This window comes from Octopus bimaculoides, chromosome 9 (assembly GCF_001194135.2).
Source record: "Octopus bimaculoides isolate UCB-OBI-ISO-001 chromosome 9, ASM119413v2, whole genome shotgun sequence".
NCBI lineage: Eukaryota > Metazoa > Mollusca > Cephalopoda > Octopoda > Octopodidae > Octopus > Octopus bimaculoides.
The window spans coordinates 6,201,917-6,212,083 of NC_068989.1; the positions used below are offsets into that span (position 1 = coordinate 6,201,917).

At 36.3% G+C, this 10,167-nt stretch overlaps 1 protein-coding gene across 1 annotated transcript in view; it reads right to left on the reverse strand.

Moving 5' to 3' along the window:
* The window catches only part of LOC106875003 (pikachurin), a 459,438-nt gene that overhangs the window by 141,702 nt on the left and 307,569 nt on the right, over window positions 1-10,167 (reverse strand). Inside the window, exon 4 of the mRNA XM_052970397.1 lies at window positions 5,353-5,554. Coding sequence (XP_052826357.1) covers window positions 5,353-5,554 — 202 coding nt within the window. The remainder of the gene's footprint in view (window positions 1-5,352; window positions 5,555-10,167) is intronic.

Consider the following 10,167-nt stretch of genomic DNA (forward strand, 5'->3'; position numbering starts at 1 on the left):
CTTGAAGCCACCATACCACCACTCCCACCCTCTGCATGTTGATCTCAATTATTTCTGAGACAAGATACACCCTGCTACCACTACCGCCGCCACCACCTCCAACCATTTTCATCTCTTCATCTAAAACAAGATACCTATTTCCTCCATAATAACTATGTCCAATTCTTCCCCAAGGTAAGGTGAGACAAATTACCTGGCAACAGGCTAGTTTCTGTACATCATCAGAGTCCAGCTGTTAACGAAGCTGAGATGAAGTGAAAAGCAATTAATTCAGCAATTAAGACAGAGTATTTAGTTTATATGTTTCGATACAGTTTGTTTTTATTTTATTTTTGATTATTTTAATTGTACATTATGTACATTATTTCCATTATTTACATTTGACGGATATTTGTCCTCATCCTGTTTGTTGTTAACACACCGTTTCGGCTGATACACCCTCCAGCCTTCATCAGGTGTCTTGGGGGGAAAATTTCAAAACTGGGTTCTTAATTTATCGACCCCGAAAGAATGAAAGGCAAAGTTGTCATCGGTGGAATTTGAACTCAGAACATAAAAATGGACAAACTGCTGTTGAGAATTTTGCCCAGCATTTCTAACGATTCTGCCAGCTCACCACCAAATTCTTACAAATTATTCTTTCTACTATAGGCACAAGGCCTGGAAATTTTGGGGAGGGAGCCAGTCGATTAGGCACCAGTATGCAACTGGTACTTAATTTATCGACCTTAAAAGGATGAAAGGCAAAGTAAACCTTGGCAGAATTTGAACTCAGAACTTAAAGACAGACGAAATACCGCTAAGCATTTCGCCTGGCATGCTAACATTTCTGCCAGCTCACCGCCTTAAAATATTCTTTTCTACCCTACGCACAAGGCTCAAAATTTTATGGGAGAGGGCCAATCGATTAAATCAACCCCAGTATGCAACTGGTATTTAATTTATCGGCCCCAAAATGATGAAAGGCAAAGTCGACCTCGGTGGAATTTGAACTCAGAACGTAACGGCAGACGAAATACCAATGAGCATTTCGCCCAGTGTGCTAATGATTCTGCCAGCTTACGACCAAATTTCTTATATATTATTAACAGATTTATTCTCAGTTGAAATCTGACCAATGTTGACATTTCACTCATGAATAGGGGTGGTGGTGGTAGTGGTGGTGGTGGTAGTGATGGTGGTGGTGGTGGTGGTGGAGTGTACAAATATGAAAAACAAAAATGAATCAGAAATAAAGCTGAAGTTGATTCAATTAACTAAGTTCTTCTCATAAAAAAAATAAAAATAATAATAATAACCATGTACCTAAGAAATCAATAATAATAATAATGATAATGAAAACAAAATAATTTGTATTCTATAACGAGAACATTTAATTGTTTGCAAATGTCTTTTGTTTATTTGCTTGTTTAATTAATTATTTTTTTTTTTTTTGTTGTTGTTTTTTTCAATCTTTTCATGCTATTGTTATTGAGAAAAGATATTTGTAACTAGTGTGCTCTATGGTGCAGCATCATCATCATCATCCTGATGATGCTGTATTCTGTGATGTAAAATGACTGAGAGCTTAATTCATCACCAGAATAACGCATGACAAGGCACCTTCAGTGCACTTATTTGCAGCGTTTGAATGTTATTGTATTGTCTAAAACTAAACATTTGATGCACTTTAATAAATTTTTACATGCTGTTGCATTTTGCGGTGAAGCTGTAACTGGTGCACTTTTTTTACTTTTTTGAAACAATAATATCAACATTTTCTTTCTCTTTTTTTTCATCCCCACCAACATCCCCACCATCATCATCATTGTTTAATGTCCACTTTTTCAAGTTTGCATGGTTCAAATGGAATTTATTGAGGTAGATATATATTCTACAGCTGGATGCTCTTCCTGCTGTCAGTCCTTGCCTATTTCCAAGGACTGACAGTGCACTTCACTAGCATAGCTCTTGACCAATGAGTCACACTGGCTACTACACCACAAGGACTATACCTTGTGGTCAAGACTCTGCTGGAGGATGAATTACTCCCTTTCTCTCACCAGTCTCATGGCTAATGTGGCAACTGCTTAAACTAGGCAATGAATTAAATCACTCTCCCAAGAACAGTGAAGGCACATGGCTCAGTGGTTAGAGCATCGAGCTTGCAATCATGAGGCTGTGAGTTCAATTCCCGCACTGGGCTGCATGTTGTGTTCTTGAGCAAGACACTTTATTTCATGCTACTCCAGTTCATTCAGTAGAAATGAGTTGTGACATCATTAGTACCAAGCTGTATCAGCCCCTTTGCCCTTCCCTTAGATAACACCGGTGGCGTAGAAAGAGGAGACCGATCAGCATGGGTGACCGCTGGCATTCCATAAGCAACCTTACTCACACCTGTGCTTCAGCGAGGAACTTTCTAGATGCAATCCCATGGTCATTCATAACCAAAGGGGGTGTGGAGGTCACCCTCCCAAGAACAGAAATAGTTACTTCTACAAACTACAAGCTTCCTTACAGTTTTCACATAGAAAATTAAATTGAAGGCTCTGATAGGAAACGGTTGTTCAAGGTGGTGTGCTGTAAGATTGAACTCAAAGTGTTGTGATTGCAAAGCAATCTTCTCAATCGCATGGCCATGTCTCTCAATGCTCACATAAAATGCTGATCATGCACCTACCAACATCTAAACTCTAAACTCATTGCATTTCATCTTAGGAAATAAAATGATGAAATAACAAAATAAAATAATAATAAAGAAGAGAGATTTCCTGGTGGGAAAACTAAGTAGTTTGTGCAGCATTGAGGTCCTTGTTATCATCATCATCAGTATCAACTTCAGCATCATCGCTATCGTCGTCATCATCATCATCATCATCTTCATCATCATCACCTTCATCACCACCACCATCACCTTCATCATCACCACCACCATCACCTTCATCATCATCATCATCATCATCACCACCACCACCCTCCCCTCCTTCTCCCCCACTCCTCCTCACTGTATTTTATATTTTATCATTACCCTTCTGTTTTTTTTGTCTGTTTTTTTTCTAGCAACGGTCTCTCTCTCACTAAGCTATTTTGTCTTACATAATACAACAATTGGAAAGTATTGTAGTGCACGTCAGGAGATCAACTTGTAGCTTCATCTCATAAGAAGCAATTATAGGAAAAGGTTATTATATTTTATTTTACATGTGTAGCAGCAGCAGTAGCAGCACAAGTGGCAGATAAAAGCATTCGAGATAACAGAACGACAACAACAACCACAACAAGAAGAAAAATGTAAAACGACTGACATAACAAAACTGAAACAACTGTTATAAAACAATAACAGAAATAAAGACAAAAAAACAACAGTAAAAAATATATATATTTTGGTTGTTCTTTTTTTTTTGTTGAAATCGAAAAATTTAGAATGTTAGTGTAGCCATAGCAACTGGAGATATCTTCAAAACTAGTTGTCGTAACGAACATTATCGGCACAACTACCACCACCACCACCATCACTGCCGCTATCACCAGCACCACCATTAATGCAATACTACTGCCAACATTATCACTAACACTAATAAGTCAATTTAAAGCTCGTAAAAGAGTCAACAAATACAGAAGCGCTGAAGGATTTCTCTGACTTTAAAAAGCAAGGACAAACAGAACTCTGTGGAAGTCAATAACAAACACCATCATGAAGACGGGGATTAAAAGCCTCATTGTCATCATTGTCAAATTCCTTGTCATAATAATAATAATAATAATAATAATAATAGAAAAAAATGCTTTCTAATTGATGTATCAATACCAGCAGATGACAACGTTTCCCTAAAAGAAATGGAGAAACCTTCAAAATACAAAGACCTGGAAATAGAGGTAATTCGAATGTGGAATCTAAAAACAGAAACAATTCCTATCATAGTAGGTGCTTTAGGTATAATGAAAAAATATTCAGACAAATACATAACAAAAACACCAGGACTTACAAATATATATAACATACAGAAAATTATACTACTGGGCACTGCACACATCCTACGCAAAACACTTTTAATACAGTAACCATAAGAGCATCACAGCAAACCACAGCACATACCCAAGGCGCACAGAGCTGCGCTCGGTAGTGAAGTGAAAGCACGTTATAAAAATAAAACTACTGAACAATAATAATAATACGGAAGGTGCTCGAAAAATACGAGGTGTTACCTTAGTTCACTGGTAGGGAACAGCTGACACTGTAATACATCTCCAGCGTTAGAAGCTGTGCAGAGTCAATAATAATAATAATAATAATAATCATCATCATCATCGTAATCCCTTCTACTTAAGGCACAAAGCTTGAAATTTTGTGGAAGGGATTAAGTTGATTACATCGACCTCAGTGTTTCACTGGTACTTAATTTATCGACTCCGAAAGGATGAAAGACAAAGTCGACTTTGGCGGAATTTGAACTCAGAACGTAGTGATGGGCAAAATATTGTAAGCGTTTTGCCTGGCATGCTAAAAATTCTGCCAGCTCACCACCTTACTACTACTACTACTACTACTACCACCACTACCACTACTACTACTACTAATAATAATAATAATAATAATAAACGCCCGAATGCAGTACCAGGCAGTGGCTCTCATGGCTTCTGATCTTAACTGATTGGAAGTGTTATCATGGACATTGTTTTGCCTTGGTATAAAAAAAGATGGGCTTCAGCAAATATTCTGCTCAATATCAGAGATATACTTGTCAGTGGCTTGACCTTAACCAGTTGAGCATGTCCCTTGGTGGGTGACGATATGTGCATTTCTGATCAAGAACAGGTGTAGTGGGGAAGCATCATATAGCCATGTGTTGAGAGGAATTCTTCGGAGTTGGAATAACTCACCTCTGGAAACATGGGTGTCTTGTTTAACATCCTTAAAACAAACCTTATTCAGGTATAGGTATAGTTAGAGAAAGAGAGAGAGGGAGAAAGAGAAAGAGGGAGAAATGGAAAGAGAGAGATTGAAATATTATAATTTATTAACTGAACATGATTGACATGAACATTTCCCTCTCTTCATTCACATAAAGAGAAATGTGCTGAGACACATAAACAGAGAGAGAGAGAGAGAAAAGGAGAGAGAATAAAGAAGAGAGAGACAGAGAGAGAAAGAGAAGAACAGAGGAAAAGAGAGAAAATGAGAGATAAAGAAAGAGAAAAAGAGGATGGATGGAAGGAGAGAAAGGAGAGGAGAAATATTAAAACGTCTGATGTCAAATAAGTCAGCATTGAATCAGTGATGCCAAAAAGGCAATGCCAAAATGGCTGCGCCAAAACGTCTCATACTCCAAATAATAATAGATAATAATAGAAAGCTGTACAGCGACTTACCGGAATTCTACTTGTCCATCAACAAGGGCAACGGAGAAGAAATCTCCTCGAGCATCCGGCTTCTCGGAAGCAAATAGCAATAATCCATTTGGAGATTCTGGTTTGATTTCTAGATAAATGCGGAACTGTTTGTAAGCATCACGCAACACAGGGAAAGCCAAATATCCTCGGCCATTCAATTTTGGGTACCTGACGACAATTTCTGTGATTGGGTTGGTAAGGTGGAGCAATGAAAGAGAAAAGAAAAATATATGAAACATATGGAAAAGGAAAAAAAAAATATACAATATTAATACTAATAATTACAATAAACATCTTTTACCCTATACTTGTTTTAGTTAGTGGAATACAACCATGCTGGGGAATTTACATTATTTACATTTGATGGATATTTGTCCTCATCTTGTTTGTTGTTAACATGTTTCGGCTGATATACCCTCCAGCCTTCATCAGGTGTCTTGGGGAAATTTCGAACCTGGGTTCTCATGCCCATTTTCGTCGTCGTTGTCATCGTCGTCATCTTCATCATCATCATCATCATCATTATTATTATTATCCCGGCATATAGCATAGTGGTTAAGAGTGTGGGCTACTAACCCGAAGATTCCGAGTTCGATTCCAGTCAGTGACCTCGAAAAATATACCTTAGGGATGAGAACCAGGTTCAAAATTTCCCCAAGACACCTGATGAAGGCTGGAGGGTATATCAGCCAAAACGTCGTGTTAACAACAAACAAGATGAGGAGAAATATCCGTCAAATGTAAATAATGTAGACCCCACAAATTTTAATGTCCCCTCATTCAATGCCCATGTGGCAAATACAAAACAAATCATCAATATCATCATCATCATCATCATCAACTTAATCATGTGTCCAGTGTGGCATTATCTATAATCCTCAACTTTATCATCATTGTTTTCTTTCTCCTCCTCGTCGTCATCAACCTTATCTGCGTCATCATCGATCATCATCATGAAATTTTCATCATTGAGAAAGATTAAAATATATATGGAAAAAAAATAAATGAATGCATCCTGCACAGAAGCACATCATCATGACCATCACCAGCACCAGTATCACCAGCACCCTCCTCCTCCTCCTCATCATCATCACCGTCATTGTCATCATCATCCTCACCATCGTCATCATCATTCTCATCATCATCATCGTCATCATTATCACCATCATTATCATCATCGTCATCATCATCATTCCCATCATCATCATCATCATTCTCACCATCATCATCGTCATCAACATCATCATCATCCTCATTATGGCATTATCCTTATAATCATTATGAAATATAACAGGAGGATCATCATTTTGACATTATCTTCCCTCTTAGCATTATTTCCGTCATTACAATGACATCATATCTTCCTCCACCTCCTCCTCCTCCTCCTCCTCCTCATCATAAAATTATTCTGCTCATCATAAGTTATTAATAATAATAATAAAAGTAATAATAATCCTTTCTACTATAGATAGAAGGCCTGGAATTTGAGGGGAGGGGGATGGTCAATTACATCAAATAATTATTTATATCATCACCATCATCACCACCATCATCACCACCATCATCATTGTTTTCCAGTCCAACATTTTTATAAACTTCGCTCTCTCTTTCTGTCTTTTTCTCTCCCTCTCTCTCTTCATATTTGTGTTATATTTATTTGACTAAAACCTCTTCAAGGCAGTGCCCAAGCATGGCCACTATCCAATGATTGAAACAAGTAAAAAAAATAAGTAAAATAAAAAATAAAAGATTGAAAAAAAATATATTGAAAATTAATGTTCATAATTTAACAGTCAGGTAATTGTTAATATCAAAAAAATTCTTGGCAAATATTTCAATTTTAAATATAAACTTAATTTCAAATTCCTTAATATATTTTTATTATTATAAATTTGTTAATATGTTTTATTATTTTATATTTCTTAAAATATTTTTATTATTTTAAATTTGTTAATATATTTTTATTATCTTATATTTCTTAAAATATTTTTATTATTTTAAATTTGTTAATATATTTTTATTATTTCATATTTCTTAATATATTTTTATTATTTTAAATTTGTTAATATACTTTTATTTTAAATTTCTCTTTAAATCTTTTAATCATACCAAATTATATCCTATATTTTGCTCCATTATTCCGCTCTGCAATCACCTTTTATTTATCAGAATAGATATTACATATATTAGTTACATACTTTAATTTTTGCGCAACAATTTTTCTTATTTCTTCCTTAATTTCTTTATACCTGACACAAAATATTTCCTTACCTCCCTCTTTGCCACTGAATTTACTAACAATAATAAATTCTCTATAATTTCCTTATACGCTCCTTTAAATTGCTTTCTCTCTGTTAAATTATGAACATTAATTTTTAATATTTGTTCCCCCTTTCGTCAGTTATTATAATACCTTATATTAAATATATGAAATTTTGGAAACAAAAATATATGAATATTTATTAAATTATGTTATTTAAGCCATCTTCACCATTATCCTCATCATTTATGAAACAATGTTTTATAAAACATAATGCACTTTACCTTACCAATTCAATCAAATTAAATAACTTTTTATCTAATTTATTAGATACAAGTCACCAGTTCAGTTTCTTCTCTTCAACCCCGAGTAGCAATTTATACAGGATGCCATTGTCGTTTGTAACAGTTATCTTTTAAATCAACTCAATTTTACACCAGATATGCAGAGATTCACACACACACACACACACGTATGTGTCTGTTGTGTAAACCAGTGTGAGTGTGGATGCATGGACATATGCTTGTGTGTGTGTGTGTGTCTCTCTCTCTCTCTCTCTCTCTCTCTATATATATATATATATTCTTTTATTCGTTTCAGTGTTTCAGACATTTTACTGTGGCCATGTAGGAGCACCACAACCCTAGGACTTATGTTTGTAAGCCTAGTACTTATTCTATCGGTCTCTTTTGCTGAACTGCTAAGTTACAGGGGATGTAAACCCACCAGCATTGGTTGTCAAGCGATAGTGGGACACACACACACACACACACACACACACACACACATATACAACAGGCTTCTTTCAGTTTCCGTCTACCAAATCCACTCACAAGGCTTTGGTCAGTCTGAGGTTATAGTAGAGGACACTTGCCCAAGGTGCCACACATTGGGACTGAACCCAGAACCATGTGGTTGGGAAGCAAGCTTCTTATCACACAGCCACTCCTGTGCCTATATACATATATATCATCATCATCATCATCATTGACATTTAACGTCTGCTTTCCATGCTGGCATGGGTTGGACGGTTTGACCAAGGACTGGCAAGCCAGTAGGCTGCACCAGGCTCTAATCTGATCTGGCAATGTTTCTACAGCTGGATGCCCTTCCTAATGCCAACCTCTCTGAGAGTGTAGTAGATGCTTTTGCGTGCCGCTGGCATGAGGGCCAGTCAGGCAGTACTGGCAATGACCGCGCTCAAAAGGTGTTTTTTATGTGCCACCGGCACATGTGCCAGTAGGGTGACACTGGCAACGACCACGTTCAAATGGTGCTTTTAACATCCCGCCGACATGGGAGCCAGTCAGTGGTCCTGGCAATGATAATGCTTTATATATATATAACCCATAAAAGTCAGGAGAGGTGAATATATTTATTTAGCTAATTGTCATCCTTAGGGTTACAGTTGTTTCACAGCCTTCTTTATGTAATAATAATTTCAGTGTGTAATGAATTATGTTTACATGTCTGCACGCTCTGCATTATACAATGCAAATGTATATTTGCAAATCAGTGCAGATTACGAGAGCAGGCTCATCAGAGCAAAGAGGTCCAAAATACCAAATTTCACGCAAAAGGTGAACCAGAGAAACTTGTCAAAGGTGCTGTGAAATAGGACTGAACCGAGAACCAAGTGATTACAAACTGAACTTCATAGCCATACCATACACCTTAATGTAACATGTTTCCCTACTTTTAGCTTTCCTGAATTAAGTGATCTTGAAGAGATCCTCATGCTTAATAGATGTCCAATAATGTCACCAACATACAACATCGACGGTATCATTGACAAACAGAACCCAACAACAACAATAACAAACGTTACAAGAAAAATAATGAAAACCACTTAAAGCACAAACTGCAGAAAAGGAATGAATTTATTCAATGGCAAATAAATAAATAAATATTTTCCTTCTTTATCTTGCATTCTTAAGTAGCTTTCGGTATTTTCCTATACTTACATGATAATAATTTGGGTAAATAGCAAAATCCTACAATGGAATTGCTATAGAAATGGAAATGAGAGAAAGAGAGCGGTGGGGAGAGTAGAAGGGAGAGGGAATGTGTGTGTGTGTGTGTGTGTGTGTGTGTGTGTGTGTATGTGAGGAGGAGATAATGCAAGGAAATGCATGTATAAGAATGGGCATTGATGAGGTGTATATGGATAGGTTTGGCATGGTAGCGTGTAGAAGACAAGCCAGATATCTCTTCACATCTAGAGATAGAACGACATTGTTGTTTGCTTCTAGCCTTCAGTTTACAATCGGTGAGCAAGCACACATGTAGATGAAGGGGACATGAAATCACTCGCACAAACACAGGCACACACAAAAGACACACACACACACAGACAAAAGACACACACACACACACACATATATATATGTATATACATATACATATATATATATATATGTACATATATACATATATATACATATATGTACATATATATATATATATGTACATATATACATATATATACATATATGTACATATATATATATATATGTACATATATACATATATAT